This window comes from Acanthopagrus latus, chromosome 18, assembly GCF_904848185.1.
Source record: "Acanthopagrus latus isolate v.2019 chromosome 18, fAcaLat1.1, whole genome shotgun sequence".
Classification (NCBI taxonomy): Eukaryota; Metazoa; Chordata; class Actinopteri; order Spariformes; family Sparidae; genus Acanthopagrus; species Acanthopagrus latus.
Genome location: NC_051056.1, coordinates 12,962,684 through 12,983,435, shown reverse-complemented (window position 1 = coordinate 12,983,435; position 20,752 = coordinate 12,962,684). Strand labels below are relative to the sequence as shown.

The following is a 20,752-nucleotide window of genomic DNA, read 5'->3' as shown; positions in this document are numbered from 1 at the left end:
GTTTAACGCATTCGAGCAAAGAAAAGGACAAAGTTTGGCTCTGCCACCCACCGTGTCGTTGAAACACTTCAGTAAGTTTCAGAAGTCCCGTGCCAGCACATTTTAGGCTCTTTTCGACATTCCTAATGAACTGAGAGCTGAAAAGCATTATTGGTTTGGCCAAAACTGCTATAAACTTGTCATGACTCTATTTTTGTAAGAGGCTCAAGTGTAGAAACAGAGTAGGTGGAAGTATCGCCCTGCCCTTATTATCTCCATATGAACAGGCGAGTCTCTAATAATGGTTTCCGCTTACAGCAGAATGTTGAACATTCTCTCCATCCGCAGTAATTCTGCCATAGCTCAGGGGTACACCCATGTACATGGCATATAAGTGTGTAAAATAGATGTAATACATGGACGTGTGTTACATTTATTTTAAAGTTCAGTTTAGTTCTTTCTGCTTCTGAATTCTTCACTGGTTTCACTCTCCTTTATACAGTTTCAAAACAGGTCTTTAGCCCACTTTCATTGTGAAATACACAAGGCACTATAACTTTCAATGACCAAGAGGAACATTATTTCATTTTTCATTTCCCCATAAAAAGTTGGAAACCTTTGACCTTTAGCACCACTGTTTAATTTAATGATGGCAGTAAAGTAATAGTCAGGTTGTCTCAGACATAGCTGAAAAAAGAGCTAGGACAAATCTGGAGAGGGGACGTGAACAAGACACACTTTTCCCCCTTCAACTACTGCTGGCATGCTGCCCTTGAGCAAGAGTCTGCGGTTGTACTGAGCAGCCGCCTGATGTGAATGTGTGCATGTTTGTAAGCTTCCCTCCCCCTGCAGTTACTCCTCCAGGTTGTAAATAAGACTTAGCTCTTAGTCGGTTTGCCTAGTTAAAGGATTTCTTGTAATATGGGGGAAATATCATCTTGTACCAGAGCACTTTTCTTGACTGCACTATGAAAACTTTGTGGTATTAAACAGGACGCTGGTGGCTCAAATACTTCGGGTTCCATGCTTTATAATTTGACTTCGGCATATTTTGTTTTGAAGCACAAAAGGCTGATCTCATGCGCGAGATTCCCCTGCTTAACCCTGCACAGTTATTGAGCCTTGAACACATTTATTCCATCAGTGTGAATAGATGTGTGGGTTTAATTTCAAAATGACATCCACCAACTTTGGAACAAAATCATTTCCTTTCCAAAGTTATTACTGAAAGCTGATAAAAGCAAAGCACTTTAAGAGTTTTACTTTCAAACTGCTTTTTCTTTATTGAGGGCCACATTATCAGAATTGTTTGATACGTTGAATTACTGACTGAGACACTAATTGGTAAAGCTTTTCCAAAAAGGATAAATGGCATTTTTAATGAGTAAAGGAACTCTTCTTTTTTCTTTTTTTTTATCTACATACAGACCACAACTGTAGAGTCCTTGCAGATGAAAGAAGGGGGTGATTTGACAGCATGCTCTAACAGGAAGGAATTTAAGATGGGAATAACTTAGAGAAATTGCTATCATTTTGGAAATGAAATATGAAGCCTTTTAATCACGCCTTTCACATGTGGCTTCACCTCATGTCCCTTTACTTTGCCTGTTTTTTTTTTATTATTCCACTTGGAATTGTACTTATACTGCATCTTTATTTAGACCAAACATTCATGTCTTCAAGGTAACGTCACGGACTTCTCAAAAGACCATAAGTCAACAGTGCATTACAGGATGGGGCAAACAGAAAGTTATTCAACAAATGGCACCAATCCTGTAACCCCCCCCGCCCCCCGATAATTACAGCCTCGACAGAGGTGAGGAGCAAGAGGAGAATGTTATGGCTGCAGGGCGAGCAAATTTACAACAGTCTGTGAGTAATGCTCGGTAAACTGGCAGCCCTCTGCTTTACATGTTACAGCACGGAGGGTAATATGCGAATTAATAGTCCACCTTTGTATTCATAATTGTTGTTGTGCATACTTGACACTTTTGCGCATGTTAGGTGCTATATTTTATGTACTGGACTTCTGAGGCTCAATGAGGCTGACTTGGAGCATGTTCACACATTTTATTGTTTTGAAGTTAAATTGCACCAGTATTCAGCGTCTAGAATTACCTGCATTCCACTGGGACTGAATTAGTGTGTACATAGACTATGCAGATTATCGTTTAATTATTTACAAATGTTGACGTCCATGTGAAAGCTCAGAGGTTTGATCCAGTCACAGACCTCCAGGCCTCAATTTGTGGCAGACATCAGTGAATAGTTCGCGACACACAGTACCCCATGGGCTCCTTTGCAGCTCGCTTAACAGTTTTAGTAATGTCCAGACTTTTGAAAGGTACAGAAATAATCCTTTTATGACTTGAGATTGGAGTATATGAGCGTTAAGGTTTTCTGTTTTCTATTTCTATAGAATTTCTATTTCTATTTCTCATATGTACGGGGGTTTTTTGTGTTGGTGGTGTTATTATTGGAGTGTTTGGGGGGCGAGTTACTGTGTGTGGTGGATGTGCTCGCTGGCGGACGGGGGGGGTCAGAGGACAGAACCTCTCTCAGAGGAGTGGCTGTTAACCCCTGACCTCGCTGGTTAAGCCTGCAGGGTGGTGGCAGTCGAGGCGGAGGTGGGGGGCACCCTGAGGTCTGTCTGGTTCAGGGGCACATGATGGCAGGCAGAGGGGGCGGTGAGGTGTCTAATCTGGTTTTTGTCTATGAGGCGTTTTCACCTCCCCCACCATCCTTCCTCCGAGAACAGAGTTTGAGAGGCAGGACAATGTCAAAGGGAAGTGACTTATTTTATGAGCCATTTAAAGGGGACGGTGGTCCCCCCACAAAGGAAGGGCACAGAAGTGGTGGAGAGCTGATGAATACCATGACACGGAGTCACATGTTTGTTTACAAGATGCTGCCCTCACCATAAATGGCAGTTTTCCTCTTCTGAGCTCCACTTGAACAATATTCCAACTCTGTGTCTTATTACATCTTAAAGTACTTAGGAAGTTTTAGGAGTGAGAGGCCCCTTAGAGGAGCTCCATAAGGCAACTGAGAGCCAGTTCACCCATCACACAAAGACTCTTCATGCCAGTGATGGCAGAGGAATGACTGATGAATCCACTGACCAAACTTATTGTGAAATAGCGAGGCTGAAACATGTCACGCAAAGTCCAGCATGATGTTGATTTTTATAGGATCTAACTGTTCTTGTTAAGCGTTCGCTCTCTTGTGTTCCAGATGGGACGTTTTCTCTCCCAGCGGTTTGAGGAATTGGCTGCCAAAATGTTTTCGCAAAGTATGCATTAGCTAAGAATCTTCAGTTTTCAGAGACTTAATCCTTTGAGCTAACAATGTGACATTTGTGCAGACATTCCTGTGAAATATTGACCATCTCACTTTTATTTGTGTACTTTGGTAACTAGGGCTATTTTCCACGTGGATATAGGCCTTTTGATTGTACGCCTGTGCTGTGGGCAAGCAGGGGGCCCTGCTGGAGGAGAGACTGGAGGACTGTTTCACCTAAAAGTTCTGTCTGTGTGTGTGTAACTGTGTATGTGTGCTGCTCCCTGTACCTCCAATCGCGCTGGTACAAAGAGCCATGTGTTGAGCAGTGATGTGATGTGTGAATATGTTTAGGTAGGGGCTGCCAACTGTGTGTGTGTGTGTGTTCATATTGGAGGGGGTCGGGTGGAATGGGTAAGGACTGCAGGGAGAGAGATGAGTTTGGGGAGAGGACTGTGAGAGAAGGAGTGACTTGAAGCTTATTTGGACTCGATCCCAGACAGAGGGGTCCAGTTTATGGCGCCAGGGTGCATCCCTCCCTCTGATGCCCTGTTCAGATGATTGTACTGCTATGAGTCACTTGTGACCCTGCAGTTTGATTTCTTAACATTTCAGATTCTATTTCAGACATGCAGGGAAATTCTCTGAACATGTTGTGCTGCTCAGATTGATGGTCTTGATGGTTTGTGTTTGCAAATGTGATTACCTTAAAAGTCCAAGCTAGAATGAAGTCTGATTTACGATCTGTACTAAGGTATGCATGTGTAAAATAACAGAAGTCACCAAAGTTGCCTGTTTTTCTAATACAGCTTGATGGGCATTTGTATAACATGCACACATGGAATTAAAATAAGCTAAACAGATCTACATGGGTCTGGCTGTTACAGTGACATATTTAACATGGCGACCAGCAGTGAAGGTAGCAGATAAATTCCACAGTCAATGATAAAACTGGAGAAAAGTTCATAACTGAAAAGAAAAACCAGCAGTGTTCACTTTTCACAAAAGTTAGAAAACACAGTCATCTGTACTAGAGCTGTAACAATTAGTGGACTAATCTAATCATTTTTCAGGGCAAAAAGTCGAACAGTCTTTGGACTGTTGGTTCAACAAAAGAAGCTCCTTTTAGGCTCCTCAAAATTGTGATTGTGAGCATTTTTCACAGTTATTTTTATCAATACAACAATCATCAGAAAAACCAGTAGATTAATCAATAATGAAAGTCATTGTCAGCAACAGCTCTAATCTTAACCTAATCTTTACTTGTTCATTCATCAATAAATAGCATTATTGTAGTAGCTTGTAGTTAAGGTGCTTCATATGCTTCAGACATTACTTTTCCTGTCTTTTGTTATCATTTGGAGGAAGTTGCAGTGGTATTTATACCGTGAAAACCTTTATGTCCTAAAATACAAACTAAACACAGTTCAGATGAAAGTGAAGATGATAAAATTAAAGAATAAGAAATTCACTGTTACAAGACCCAGCTACCTAGTTAGTTCACAATTTTGAGGTCCCTGTAGCTTTATTGTTAAGGTTTCTTATAAAAGAAACATATCACAAATAATCCCCCCCCCCCCCCAGAGATCAAGTTTGTAGACCGCTAGCTTACGTAGTTTTAGCAACCTCAGAAAAGACCGCACGATAACAATACATTGCAGTCTATGCCTCCAAGATGAAACCACCATCAAAAAGCCACAAATAATGCTCAGAACAGCACCAAACTTCAGCAACAGTACAAATAGGGCCTCAGCACATAGTTCGAGGCCTCAGACAACTGCTAGATTTGCCGGATTTCTATTGTAAAGTGAACACAACTGTACACTCTGCTGCCGCAGTTTCCTGTTGTGGGAAAGCCCGCAGTCCACAGTCTCCTCTAAATACCTAAAGTTAGAAATGAGCTATTCCATTCTTTTCCCTGTCAGCTCTCGTGTTATAAACTGGTAGGCAAGACATATGAATTTTGATCGCATTACCATGGAGTAATAATCATACATTTTCATCCTTGAGCTGCGGAACTCTACTGCAATCTTGATGGGGGGTTTTACTCGGTGTCAGAGTGTGTTAGACCATGGATTAAACTTACACTGGAATATCCCTTTAAAGCTAAATAGATCTTGGATGTTTGAGTCTTTTGATAAATGCTGGATAACTTTACAGGTAGTTTTAGAGCTCCAGTACAACATGGAAGCTCTGTAAGTAGCAGTAACCTGTGCATGCACAGTGAGCACGAGCTGGTGGGGAAAACTAAACAGGCTGTTGGTGCCTGGATGCAGTGAAAGGATCCCTGTGTTTTCCAGAATTCCATCAGCCATGTTTAAAACAAAACATTATTGCAGCTGCGACTTTGCATTCGTCCTCCCCGACCCTCCTTTTAATTGGATGTTAAACTTGCTTCTGACAAAGTTGGTACTTGCTGTTTTATCAAAGAGAGCATTTAGTTTTTGAATAAAGGTTTTGATTAGAAACTGGAGTAAAAGCTCAGAGAAGGTTGTGTTAGGTTGTTGGCCTCCACGTTAATGCAGATATGTTTTGAAAATGTTTTAACAGTTGAAGGTTGTCACTCTACATAAGTAATTTCAGCTTGCCAGCTGCATTGAAGTCCCAAAACAGAAAAACACTTCAAATCTCTCCTGTTTGGCATGCAAGGGCCACTTAAGGAAGCAGCTTTTCACTGTTTCCAGCAAGTGGATTTGTGCTGTTCTCAAAGTGTTTACAGAGAAAGCATTAAAAAAGAGAGCATCTCTGTTCAACACTGAATAACGTGACAGATGCATTAGGCTACATGGAAATCATACATATTCATTTGTGAAAAGGTTGTGAGTTGTATAACAGATGGAAAAGTTTCACTTTCCAGTTGCTTTTTTTTTTTTTTTTTTAAATGGCTCGTCTCTCACTGCCTTTTGTCCCCATCTTCATTTGTCACTAGGCAAAAACTTCTCTGTTTGACCCCCAGACTCTTCCCCTTGTCATTAGATGGTGCTTTCTGTGACATCAGTATGACATACAACAGATTTTTGTCATACTGATTATTATTACAGTCCATTAAATACAGAAATAATATGTAACATTTCTGCCTTAAAATATCTAAAAATGACTAGACCTTTGTTATGCATATTGTTTAGTTGTTTACTTCCACTATCACACATGTTTCTAACAATGATTAAACCCAGAGAGGTCTATGATTTTATTTCAGCCAACTGTGTTTCATTTGGTCTCTTATCACTTCTTCTGGGAGAGTGAGGAAGCAAATATGTGAATGTGAATAAACATATTATGAATAACATTTTAATCCACCACTCCTTCAGTGAACGTTTGTGCCTTAGTCACATCAAATAGATGTTCATCGACAACGGTGGTTGTTTAACGATGAAGACAGGAACTCCCCTGATCCCACACTATTTACCTGTTTCTTTATGACTGAAAGATGCCTAGTTTGGAAATGTTGCAATATTTATCCCCGTTGAGGAGGTTGTTTTTTGTGTTAGTTGGTTTGTCTGTGGAATTACACAAAAAATACTGAAAGGATTTTCACAAACCCATGATGTAGGATGGGACGTTGCCCAGAATAGACACAGCGTTAGGTGCAGATCCAGTTAAGAGGATCCATCCAGGAATTTGTCTCATTTTCTTTATTGCGAGAAATGGCCTTTCTTGACATTTTCATGGCTGCTTTGAATTTGGCCTACTGACACTACAGGTGCTGAAGTATTTATTAACTTCATATTTATTTATGGATTTGTTCCTGTACCATTGTGTAACAGCTGATGAAAATTATAAGACTCAGAGGGATGTTGGGGAAGTGATACTAGAACCATAATTGTCAAGACAGTTTCCTCCAGTACTAAAACTGAGAAATCCTGAGCAACTGTAGAGTCGTCCGTTTGACCAAGAGGGGGCACACATTGAGCTGGACACAAAGCCATAGTGATGGCAAAAAGCCTTTTTAGATTTATCTGTATCAATGTGCACATGGCTGGAGTCAAAGTTGGTGAAGAGATAATCCTTTCCTCTTAAAAGTCTGTGTTGTCAAAGGAGACAGCACTCGGGGAAAGCTACAGCACTGAACTATCAATCATGATGGGGAAGTGCCAGGATAAGAGCAAGGCTCTATAAAGTGGCCGGCTAAAGACTGCTCTGAGCCGCGAGTTGCAATTAATCCACTTAAATGCAGTTAAGGGGGTTTTTACAGCCAAGGTGCATTTGATTTGGTGAGAGGTGAAGTTATTGCTCGATATTTGGAAGATTTAATCCAGACGAAGCATGAAATTGTTCTAATCTTAAATGTGTAACTCATCAGACATTAACAAAGCCACTCTATAGGTGTACAGATTGGATCTTAAGCATATATTTAGAAGCCAGTGTTATTGTTCTTTGTTTTAGTTTTTTAACATCTAACATCACTGAAAGCATTTTGTATTGATTTGACTTTTGATGGTTACGTGATGACAGCACATTCTCCTTGTCTCTTGCAGGAGCCCCGTTGAAAGTGTGTCCGCAGGGTTTCTCTTGCTGCACGGTGGAGATGGAGGAGAAGCTGAGCCAGCAGAGCCACACGGAGATCAAAGCTCCCGTCTCCAGGCTTAGCACCAACCTACAATCCACCTTCAAACAGAGACACGACCACTTTGACAGTAAGCAAACACACCCAACACAAACACACACATGGACAGCAGCCACTTTTCAGGCTACACTGTGCCGCTGGCTAGTGTCCCTACAGCAGCACTTGTGTTGCATGGATTTTGACAGACGCTCCCACCTGCCAGTGCACTGCCCGGAGCGGAGACACTCAGTCTGTGTCCGTTGGCCCGTCCACCTGTCTCTCATCGTCTCAGCCCCCTGCCTCATCGCTCCCCCACCACCCACTTCCCTTCCCCCCAGAGAGACGTGCACACTTCCAGACGGACCACACACATTTTCAGATTTAGTCTTCTCTGTACTTCCTGTTCCTCTGTGTGTGAGCACATATGTGTATGCCTGTAAATATTGGGATCAGGTTTCCCTGGGAGCGCATGGGAACATGCAACAGTGCTGAGTCACCAAGGAATTGGGGCAGCTTTGAATACCTTCAGCCACCGCTGCAGCTCTGCAGGAAAGACACTTGATGAGATAAGATAGAATGGAGCAGACACAATTTTTCTGACGGAATGATTAAAAAAAAAGTTTCTAACTTTCTATCTGGATTTGAATTTCACTAGTTATGTATGTGGATTTGTGCGTGCATGCCTGTGCATACGCAGGTCGGAGACCTTCAGGTCTTATGTGTCTGTGAAGGGGAGTGAGGGATAGTCAGTAATGGCAAGTGTGTGTATTGCAGCCAGATGTGAACAGGAATGTGACGTGTCGGAATGCAGTGGCTGCTCGAGCCATCCCGCCCCTCGTTTTCTCCTCTCTCACTGCCCTTTGTCCCCACCTCATTCCTCGCTCTCCCAAAAACCCCTCTGATGCCTCTCAGACCCTTCTTTCTCACTTCATCTCTCTCTACTATGTCTTGCTGTTGATCATGTTTCACTGCATATGTCTCCTTGTGTCTTTGTTGCGTGTTACACAAATCAGATGGTGCTTTCTGTGACATTGTTTGCCAATGTATGTTCAATTTTAATGGTCTGGTCCCAAAAATGACTACAGATTGAGAAAAGTGGCCTCTATAAGTTTCCAGAGTCATGGTGTTTTTAAATGTCAAAGATATTTAATTTACTGTTACAGAAACTGTTCACATTTCAAAGTAGAAACCAGTGAATTCTACTGAGAAAATTACTTTTCGCCAACTTTCTGATGATTTGATTATTTGAAAAAGCATAGCAACTTTACATTTTAAAAAACTTGCAGTTCTGCAAACTGCCTCTTCTTTTTCTTTCTATCATTGTTTCCAGTTGAAGGTTTGAATTCCTTCACCATACATAAAATTTATTAGGACAAAATTCTCAAACAAAGCTCTCAGTTTGACAAGTGATTCATCAGATTAAATGGAACGCCAAATGCTGATACATAAAATAATGTTTCTACTTTGAAACATGTAAAGTAACAAACTATCATAGCAGATTTAAATAATGAATAGACAAAAAATAAAGATGTGCATTCACTTTTTGATTCAGAATATCGATATTAATGTTATGAATGAAGCATCAAACTATTTAGTACAGCCCTACCTGGAAGTCAAATTTAATATTATATCCCAAAGTCTATGTAGTGATTTTTAGATGGTCCATTCATTTTACTAGGAAATTTGAGGATTTTCCAATATTTCTTCATTAAATTGTTCATGGCCAGCTTCATATAATCTGTGAGCATCAAACCCTTTCTAACTCCGCCATCTGCAGCTACCTTAATCGCAGCTTTGTGCTTTTTTTTTTTCCTTGTGATGAAAGCAGCAATTGTCATAATAAGGTAGAGAGAACATTTTCATGGCTACTTTGCGTTTTGGTCTACTGAGGCTACAGGTGCTGAAGTAATTATTAAATCCAGATTTATTTATGGATCACTTCCTGTGTAACACTTAACGAAAATGATTTCTGCATCATTGATTTTGAGGAAATGACCACAAACCACAAACAAGACTGTTTCCTCCAGTACTGTGGCATCTTCTCTTTGACCAAGAGGGGGCAGCCCTCGAGCTGACGGCACTTCATTTACCTTCCTCCCCTTCTGTGCCCCCTCCTCATCACTGTAGGCAAGTTGCTGCTGTCTCTGAACTGTTAGATGTGGGATCTCTTTACAAAGACCTGCTGTGCTGTCCTCCACCTGGGCCATTAGAGCATCTCTCTCACTGGATACGGTGACAGGCTCAGATTGCTGCACCATTATTTCCTGTTGTCACACGGAGACACCCAGAAGGAGACACTTCCCGTCATTGTAAATGCCACAGGAAGTGCTTATGCACGCATTTACCGTTATTGAGAATGACTACCCACACTGATGACTTCAGCTAACTGCTCAAGAGAAACGGGGAGCATATGTGCATAAACACAGCTGCAACAGTACATGAAAACAGACGCAACAACATACACTCGCACACTAACAAACTCAGGAAGTGGTGTATGTGATTAGGCAGGCTCTCATCATGAGCCTGGAGCAGGGAGTCATGGCCAATTAAGACCAGGGCCAGAAATAGTTCTCCCCTCTGTGTCTCCTCTCTGTGTGTTTGTCCTGGCCTCATCCTGCCTGTCCTGTTGCACTGACCCCATCCTGCAGAGCAAGCCTATGTCTGGGATTTAAGCACTTGGATTAAGGCCCCTTGTCTCCAGACACACACACACACACACACACACACACGCACACACACACACACACACACACAACAAGAGACATCCATCCAAAACCCCTGAAGTCCAACAGCAGGAGGGACAGAATCCCATCCCATAAGAAAAGGGAGAAGCGCAGGGACTAATTGGCACAAATAGGATGCAATTACTGCCTGGGCTGAGATTGGGAGGAGCAGAGTTTATAGTGACATGGGTGGGGGGTGTGGGGGAGGGGGGAAGCTCCTTGGAGGAGGAAGGAGGAGGGAGGAGTGGGAGGAGATCGGTCAGCTCCTCTGTTCTCGTGATGAATCGGGCCTAAACTCATCACCCATAATTTAGGACCTTCCCTGCAACATGTGGAAATGATGACATCAGGGTGAGGGGATGGAGGAAGGGAAAGACGGACACTCAGAGGTTAAAGTTGTCCCTCTTCCTTGCATTTCGCTACAGCTCACACTCTCTCCCGTGTAACCTTTCACCCAGATTCTGTCAGACCATTGGCTGAGCGACAGGAGCATTTTTTAATGGAAAAGTCCTGAGGGAGTGCTCAGCTCCTCGGCCTGTTGGCAGACGGCTGCGTGTCATAAACTGTTTTTAATGACAATGCAAGATGCCTGAGTAATGCTGCTCATACTTCAGATCCCTCGACCTGGGCCAAAGAGCCTCCACCCCCCACTACCCCGCTGCTGCCGCTCACACACACCCTGCACAGACCACTCTCTTTTTAACCAGTGGGTTTGTCCAAACTCATTACTGAGCTTATCTGTTTAGCATATAGGCATTATAGCTCTAATAAAATGTAGAAAGGAGAAGTTTAGGCTCCTGCTTCGTTCCTCCTCCTCCTCCTCCTCCTCTTCACCTCCTCCATCTCCTTTCACTGACTTTAAACTTGTGGCTACTATGACATTCCAGGGGTGGGGGTGGACCTTTTGTTTTAATCTCTGTCAATGGAGCGTGGAACTTGGTGCCCTCTCCCCTGGCTGTGTGTGTGTGTGTGTGCATGTGTGTTGTAGGGAAGGGGGTGTTACAATGATGGCGGGGAGGTAAATGGAGGGGCTGCAGTGTTTCCGGTATCCTTGGTGACACAGTGGGGATTTGGAGTTAAAAAAGCGCCCAACATAACCCGCCCCAAGCCGCCCTCACCCCTCCCCTACCTCATTTTTTCTTTTTAGTGTGTCAGTCTGAAGTGGAAGTGACAGCGCTACTTGGGGACTGCGTGCGTGCGTGTGTGCATATGTGTGTGTGGCAGGGAGCATTTAGTGACTCCCTCTGTGAGAGCATGGGAACTTTTACATTTCAAAGCCAAGCAGAGGGCACCCAGAGAAACTGCAGTGGGACAGAAGTTTTGTGAGCACGGGGCAGCAAGGGGGAGACAGAGAGTGGATTAAAAAAAAGAGTGAGATGAGTGAAAGAGGATAAGTGTATGCTCGCATGCACGCGAGACTGAACGTGTAGCATTTTTCAGAGACTCAGAGGAATTCTCATTTTGTCCAGATTAAGAAAGTTGGGGGGGTGTCTGTGGGAGAGGGGGTCCTGGATTATTTGGGGTGGGGGAAGCAGCGATGGGGGTGATGGACATTCCTCAGGATGAAGTAGGTCATTGTTCCCTGTCTCTAGTGAAGAGAGCTCTCTGAAGGAACTGATGAAGTGAAAGCAGTGGAGGGAGGGAGATGCAGGGCTGGATGGGGGGTACAGGTCCATATACGGGGGGGCGTCGCATTATTCAGTAATCCTATTGAAAATGCCTCTGAAGGACAGTCCAAGAGAAGTCGGGAGAAAGGAAAGCGAATGGAATGTGACAACAGAAAAATGCCATTGATGGTGGTCAGTTTGAAGCGGCTTGATGTGGAGAGACATCTCTCCTGAATGGCAAGTCTACAGCCTGGCAGACATGCTCCGGCTCCACCTCTCACCCCTCCTGCTTTACTCCTCTCATCCCCTCTTTTCCAACCGTCCTTCTTCCCATAACCATAATGCATTCCTTAGGCTTTCATCTAAGATTTTAATGCTTAAACTGTTTCTGTCGAAAACGTGAAATGTTATGGATATGGTGCACAGGTGGAGTGAAACTGACCAGCATTCCTTTTTTTCAAATGGTGACAGCTGCACAGAAAGCAAAGGTGCATCAAGCCCTTCAGATGAATTATAGTACACTCTTGTGTCAGTAATGTTGCACTTTTGAGATGTTAATTCTGTCTATTGCCAACAATTTATTCATTATTTATATACATTGCGGTCATGCTGTAGTTTGTATATTTACAGTGTGCTCGTGTGTTGCCAAATGTTTTGTAATTGGATACTCAAAGTGTGAACTTGCTGTGCACAAACAATTGAAATCATAAGGAGAAGGTCCTGAGTTCAAGATGGATAAAATCAGCTGTGTGTAGATGTTCCAAACATTGTTATCCATCATACAAATTGAATTTCCTGTGTGGTATCTATCTCATTTATCTCTCCCTGTAGACGGACATGAAATGTGAACGTTGTGAGATTGTTTGTTCTGCTTCTTTGGCAGCCTCAACACATAATCATAGCACTAATCCCCCTCCTCTTTCTTGTCTCCGCAGAGTTTTTCCGTCAGCTTTTGCAAAATGCAGAGGTCTCGCTTCACAACATGTTCGTGCGAACATATGGGATAATGTATGTGCAGAACGCAGAACTGTTCAAGGACTTTTTCGCGTCCCTGACTCGATACTATGTGTCCGGCAGCACTGCTGTCAACCTGGACTCAATGTTGTCAGACTTCTGGGCTAGCCTCCTGGAGAGGATGTTCCGGCTGGTCAACGTGCAGTACGAATTCAGCGACGCCTACATGGAGTGCATCAGCCGGCACACGGAACAGCTGCAGCCCTTTGGTGATGTGCCTCGCAAACTCCGCATCCAGCTGACAAGGGCCTTCGTGGCTGCTCGCACCTTTGTGCGTGGCCTGGCGCTCATGCCAGAGGTGGTCAACAGAGTTTCAACGGTAAGTTAGAGATGACTGTAAAGGGTTTTTTTTTTTTCAAAAAAGGTAGTCAGTCAAGACACTGAACGCTCTGTCTATCCCTCCCCTCTGTGTCTTACTTCATATATTTCTTGGAAAAACTGGCCGTGATACCATTTCAGTCTCTGATAACATAAACCATTTTGACTCCATTGACTCCTCTGGTATGACATGTTTTTCCACTGTAGTGAGTGATTCATTGGTGATTAGATTATACTGCTTTGTAGACTTTGCTTATAAAATTAATGGTCATGCTTTTTCACAGTTGAAGTATGTGTCTATGACGGTGTTAGCGGAGTGTTTTCACTGTGATGCAATGATAACAGCTGCTTACTGCCCCCTGCCTCCTCCAGGTCGGTGCGTCTCCCAGCTGTGTGAGAGCTACCATGAAGATGTTGTACTGTCCCTACTGCTCAGGCCAAGTGGCCCTAAAACCCTGCCAAAATTACTGTCTGAATGTGCTGCGAGGATGTTTGGCCAACCAGGCTGATTTGGACACGGAGTGGAACAACTTCCTTGGTGAGCTTCCATTATGTGAACAAGGACACCTTTTGCAGCCAATATTGAACTAAAATGGCCTGTGGACGTAGCTTAAAGTCTTTGATCTGGAAACCATGTGTGTCACCCTGTTCTTTTACAAGTTGCCACTGCATTGCTCCATATTTTACAGAAAAGTCATTAATTTTTTATCTGATCTACTCAGGCCTTATCTTAACATCCACCTCCCTCTACCCATGTGGGCATGGAAACCAGTCTGACATGATGAGGGCATGATGGACCTGTGGTGCTTAGCTGATAGAAATAGTGGATTTTTTCAAGTATATTCAGGAGGATTATTTAGCTTCAGAAAGCAAGAGCATGTTTGACAAAGGAACAAGGTGTTTATTGTAAAAAATCTTGTACGAACACATTGCTCATTCTTTATCTTGTGTAAGTAAAGGCAGGGTTGTGTTGGTTGTACATGCTGTGACCCACAGGATGAATGCAGCTCCTGTGTTGTGTAAACACAGACCCAGATCACTTTCATTACATTCAGGGTGGTGCAGGTATCCACTGTTCTGTGCAGTATTTTTTATTTTTATTCTACATTACACAGTCATGTGACAAAAGATGTTTCCTGAATTTTATACCATCATAACATGTGTCCCTGGCTGCTAACACTGCTACAGTTTGGTTTCTGCAGCAGCTTTGCTCTGCCATGATCTGAGGGCTCAGTTTCACAGGTTAACATATCCCTGTTCACAGCCATGTGCTTCCCCCTAGTGGCAGGTTATTGTTACATCAAGCTTGACTGAAGAAGTTGTTACTCTCTAAGGAATCAATTTCTTGCACTGCCTTTTTCTTTAAAGTTCATTTGTTCTGGTTTTCAGATGCCATGCTCAGCCTAGCTGAGAGGCTTGAGGGTCCCTTTAATTTTGAGTCTGTCATGGATCCCATCGACGTGAAGATTTCAGATGCCATCATGAACATGCAGGAGAACAGCATGCAAGTGACACAGAAAGTCAGTTTTTACATTTTTTACATTTTTTTTTTTTATCATTTTACAGTTTCCTTAGAGAAAAAAAGGGATGAAGCAGTTCAGTTCCTCTAACCTCCACTTTTCTGTCAGGTTTTCCAAGGATGCGGCCAGCCAAAACCAAACATGGCCTTCCGTTCCACACGTTCTGTCAAAGAAACAAGCTTCTCTGGTCGCTTCCGCCCTTACAGTCCAGACGCAAGGCCCACCACTGCTGCAGGGACCAGTTTAGATCGATTGGTAAGGACTAAGAAAACCCAGAGCACAATCAGACTACTTCTGCTTTGCTTTAAGTAGCTGTGTCTGACTTTGTTTTTTTTTTTGTTGTTGTTGTTATTTTCTGTGTCTTCTATGCAGACAAATGATGTTAAGAAGAAGCTGAAGCACGCAAAGAAGTTCTGGTCCACATTGCCAGAGACAGTGTGTGCAGGTGAGAGGATTGCACCTGGAGATGAGTGCTGGAATGGAACAGCGAAAAGCAGGTAAATCATTATGTACCACACAAACAAAATTTAACTTTCAACATATTTTTAGATGGAGGCTGCAACTCAACTCATTTTATAGATCAATCTGACAACTGTTTTGTTGGTGATCAATTTTCTTGCAATCATCTTACATCCTCACCAACTTCTGGTAACAGCTACTTAAGATATTTCAACATGGTGACTAATATTCAATATTACTCTACATAGGTATGAGTCAGTTGTCATTGGCAGTGGACTGGCCAATCAGGTGTCAAACCCTGACGTGGACGTTGACATTACAAAGCCAGACATTGTGATTCGTAGCCAGATTGCAGCTTTGAAGGAAATGACGACCTGGCTCAAAGCTGCGCACAGCGGCAACGACATTTCTATTGACAACGGTAAGGATTGTTTCTCATCATCATGATTGTCTTAAGTGACTTAATGCCTTTGTTGCACACATCTGACTCTTGCCCCCCCCCCTCCCCCAGATGAGGACGGCAGCGGAGGAGAAGAGAGCGGTAGCACTTGCGACCCTCCATCCTGTGACACAGATCGGGACATCTACTTCTCCACTCCACCAAACCCCAGCAACCCCCGGGTTATTCCAGTGGTGAAGGACATAAATTCATCACGTGCCTTACAGGGAAGCATGGCGCTGGCGCTCTGCGGGCTAGCCCTGGCCCTGCTTACTCCCCACTTGAGATAAAACTGGCTTGGCAGGGAGAGAAGAGAAGAGAACGACTAGGAATGACGGAGCGAAGGGGAAAACTGTCAGAGAGACTTTAAAAAGACTGCCTTCAGGACCTTGGACTGTCCGCCATTGGAGGGGGGAGACTCTTCTTAATATTACAATAACTTCACTTTTAATTATTTGTTTGTATGTTTTTAAGGACATCAGTGTACAGCAATATGATTTTCTTCCCAAAAATCCACCTTTTTCCCACTTTTTCCACTCAGATAAACCTTCACCCCTTATGGCTCTTTTGGAGCTACACAGTTGTTCTGCATGCAGCATTACAAACATTATGTAATTGTCTTATTTTGGCAATTTAATCTCATAATTCATTTTTTGTGCCTTCTTCAATGGTTGCCATCTGATGACTAAATGGTAAGCAAGACATTTAGTTGAACATGGAGTGCCTGTGGTGGGACATATCTTCATATTTCTGGGGATGTTCTTCGCATTAGTCAGAGATCAACAAATCCTGTAATGTTATGAATTTATAGCAGTCATGTTCTGCACACTGTGTATACCATGTGCATACTGTAAATGTATGTGTATTTATACATTTACATACAGCAGCCAGTCAGATAATGTGAAGCTAGCTGTTGATCTCAACTAAGGAAGAGTTTGAGCTTTTGTCCACTTTGTTAAAAATGTTCGCAGCCCATCTCTCAGAAATACAGTGAGAAGTTACAGCACAGGTATGTCTGTTAGACCTGGAGATGAAGAGACGGAGTCATTGTGTAGAAGAGCATTTTGGTGCATTCTGCAAGCCCAAACATGCATATTGTGCGTCTGCTATGAGCATTATCACAGCCTCATGTTTTTAATTTCCTCATTAATTTTTGATTTAATTTCCTCAGCCTAAACAGTTCAATAGTAAGGTCATACCTCATGCATGCTCTCAATGTCAATGCAATCTAGTGATGTTAAGTTGAAAGTGTCTGATAGAGTTGAGATATGCGGCTGGCGTCCTGGTGAAAGGTAACTGGCATGGAAGAGGAAGGACTCCCCTGGCATTACCCCTCAAGAAGGCAAAGCTGACAAGTCCTCAATGCCCGTTTTGGTACTGTACGCTCAGTTCAGCACAGAGGATCTGACTCTATACAGTCTTATTTGTTTGGAAAGGAAAAGGTGGTAAGATGTAAGTTGGGGGTGTTTCACATTAAACTAGAGAGGAAGAACAAAAGACAGTGCTTTGATCAAATGAAATCAAGGAAAGATTATTTTAATACAGGGTTTTATGTTGAAGAGGTGTTGTAATTTTTAGCTATTTTTGGTATGAAGATATATATTAGGTACTACAGTGGATTTTACTGCTAGTTTTAGGTGGTGGAAGAGGACAATGTGCACAAATGTTGGGGGCACTTTTTGGTCAGTGTGCACACGTTTTGGGGGCTCAGTTTTTTTTGTTTTTGTTTTTTTTTGCCCACATCCCCCATCCCACAATACACACTTGTACCTCTTGAATGGCCTGTGTCAGTATAAATGGACTCATCCTGAACCATTTAATCTACCTATCCTCATCCTCATGGTCTCATTGTGTCAACTTGACGTGGAATGTTGAAGTATTGTCACAAGTGCTACCAAAATGAATGCAATGTACGGTGCCTGATCTTTTTCTTTTAACCTTGGTACATTATTAGCGACATCTTGAGGAAAAAAAAAAATCAAAAAAAGAATGTAGATGATGTGTATCTCAAATGCCCTGAGGGGTGGTTGAGTATATTGTTACCAGCTGACAAGCACAACACAAGATTTTCTAGATGTTCTAATTTGATAATCGGGTCTGTAAGTTGCATTACATTGCATGGCCATTTCATCTCTAAAATGATGCTGCCTCATGTAGCTTTTGTACAGTAACTTATGCATGTATTTTAATGCCATTGCAAACATGCTTTTAGGACTGACATAGATGATCCAAAATACAGTATTCAGAATGCTTCAATATACAAAACTTAGGTGAAAATATTACATCTCTCAAACTAATTGGTTGAATTGGTCAGATTTGTTGGTTTACATATGCATTTTGTAAAAGCTGAAATATGGATTTACATTGTTCACATTTGTCTGAACCGATTGGCTGCAGTTAAGACAAATGAAACATACTGAACACAACCTCTGTGGCTCTTGTTGGCCTCTGAAATTGAAAGGTTGATTGTAAGCTGGCATGAAATATTCTTCTAAAAAAAGTTATGTTCCCAATTAACAGATGTGGAACAAATCAATGAGAACATCAATGTTAAAAATCTGACCTTGAAGGATTTCATGAAACAATTCGCATAAAATCCTGAAGCCTTAATTTAAAATGATGAAGCTGTGCTTCAGCACCTTGATTTGGCATTACTTCTGCTTGATGCTGGTTCAGTTCTCCTGACTTTTTTTTTTTGTTCCACCAACATTTCTACAAGGGCTTGTGCATGTGTGCATGTCAAGAGTTGTCGAGTGTGAAGAAACCCAAAGTTCAGAAGAAATGTTTTGGGTGATGATGGTGAATGTCTGTGCTTGCGGGCCAGGGCAGCAACATTTTCCGGGCTGGCAGGAGTTGGTCCGGCAGCCGGATGTTGTTCATTCAATACACAGAGAAACTTTCAGTCCCAGCGCCTTGAAAGTTGAGTTGGATTCGTGTTGAAAGCCTTCCATCAGCCCTTTGGCCCACAAGAACAGAAAAGACTCATTTTCTGAGGAAAGACTGAGTGACTGACTGAAAAGAATAAAGAGTGTAAATAAAAGAGCAGCCGTTTTTAGATGTCTCTAAAAGAGGCCATAACAGTACACCAGATTTTTACTTGTCAGAGTATCTCCCAAATGTTATGGAAAAAAGCAAGATGAGATAGATGTTAAATTGTAAGAGAAAATGTATATTAAACAACATTTCTTAGTCTTGTTGAAATAAAGACTGCCAATATTTAAATGGTTGTGAATGGTCTCATTTTATCCACACTCATATTAAATGGTCTCTAGTCATGATCATGTAAGACGTTGTCAACAGATGTGTGATAACTGGAGTCAATAAAGCTGATGAAAAATTGTTTTACCTTTTTGTCTTAGAAAATGACGCAGTTAGCCTTTTTGTAAACGAGAGGTTTAATGTTCTCAACACAGGAGCATTCTGATTTTATAAACAAAAACTTCATCAGGACTGGCATTCTTTAGGTTTGTGTGGCTTTGTAACGGCAATGAAATGACTTTACCAGCCGATGCCGGGTAAAGATTAATGCCTGTCTTGTTAACAGTTAAAGTCTACACACAGCTCACGGGCAGAGAACACTGTCTCAGTATCATCTGTTTAGATTGATATTTCCTGCATTTAAAGATAATGCAACTTGCTGAGAATTGCTGATGATTTATTAAACATTTGCTACTGTGTTGCACTTATTTTAATGAGATGTCACATGTTCAGCAGCCATGTGTAGTACCAACACATCAAATTACATCTCTCCCCAAGTACAGCGCATCCTTATACAGTGAGATGACCAAAACAATTGTGTCGCTGGCCCTCATCTATTTGCAGAGATAAAAACTTTAATACTCACTCCTGTTTTGGTCCGTCCCACCAGAAAATCAGCTGTTACGTAAGTCCCCACTGGTTGGGTGTTGTAGCCCTCTCTATTTAGCAGTCAAGTCAACATCAAGTAAGTGCCTCATACCTGCTGCCAAACCTAAGAAAAATTTGCTTGAAGAAAAATGAGGTATTGTCTCTGCTGACCTCCAACAATTTGCTCAAAACATGGATTCACAGTGTTTACTCTGGGCATTGTTGTCTGGCAAGACACAACAAACATCTGCTTATGACACTATTGGTTTAGATGTCCTTTTCAGGAAAGACACAGCAGCCAGTAGTTTGCAACCTCAACATAAATAGTGTAAGTTATTAGATGGCTTAAACCTCCAAGCAACCTGTCCTTAAAGGACAAGTTCATTCAAACAGACTTTTGGTTGCAGCGGTTCACGGCTTACCTTTTGTATTTTGGGGGTGGATTCCTTTATTTTGTAGTTTCTTGCGTGGCTGCCTGGTTTTGTACATGGATGTCTGTGTCTTGTGCACCATAATGTGTAGCCCTTTAAATTTAGTTGTACATTTTATCTTATATTATCTACTCACCTCCACGCCAGTTGAACTGAAAATATTCAATTGTGTAGTTGACAAAACCATTTTTGGAGCCTCACAAAACAGCTTGCCAGCATTCTCTTAAACAACAAAGTAGGTGGGGAAATGTTTTATTTTGGTGAAAACAACTGAAAAATACAAAAAATGTCTCCATACAGCCTGTCAAACATAATCGAAATCTTGGAGAGATTAAATTGATTTTAAAAAATGTTATTTACATCCTTTTAAAGCTGAAATATTCACTGTAGCTGCTTTGCTATAAGCATTAGCGCACACCTCTACTAAAGTGGGTGCAGGGTGAATAACGTCTTTTAAAACCAATCTGGGATTTCATGATTTCTGGAGGCTTGGGCTTGGATTTTTAAGTTGTTGATTTACGCTTTAAAAACAAGTCCCCCCACACATAGTTCAGCTGTTTAGCTGCAATTCTGCTTTGCTTTAAAGTTCTAGAA

General features: G+C 42.1%; 1 protein-coding gene across 1 annotated transcript in view; it reads left to right on the top strand.

Moving 5' to 3' along the window:
- The window catches only part of gpc4 (glypican 4), a 33,774-nt gene extending 14,671 nt beyond the window's left edge, over nt 1-19,103 (top strand). Inside the window, exons 2-9 of the mRNA XM_037077031.1 lie at nt 7,734-7,892; nt 13,067-13,464; nt 13,836-14,001; nt 14,853-14,983; nt 15,092-15,238; nt 15,356-15,480; nt 15,691-15,863; nt 15,954-19,103. Of these exons, the coding sequence (XP_036932926.1) occupies nt 7,734-7,892; nt 13,067-13,464; nt 13,836-14,001; nt 14,853-14,983; nt 15,092-15,238; nt 15,356-15,480; nt 15,691-15,863; nt 15,954-16,171 (1,517 nt within the window). The 3' untranslated portion in view covers nt 16,172-19,103. The remainder of the gene's footprint in view (nt 1-7,733; nt 7,893-13,066; nt 13,465-13,835; nt 14,002-14,852; nt 14,984-15,091; nt 15,239-15,355; nt 15,481-15,690; nt 15,864-15,953) is intronic.
- The last annotated feature ends 1,649 nt before the right edge of the window (nt 19,104-20,752 follow it).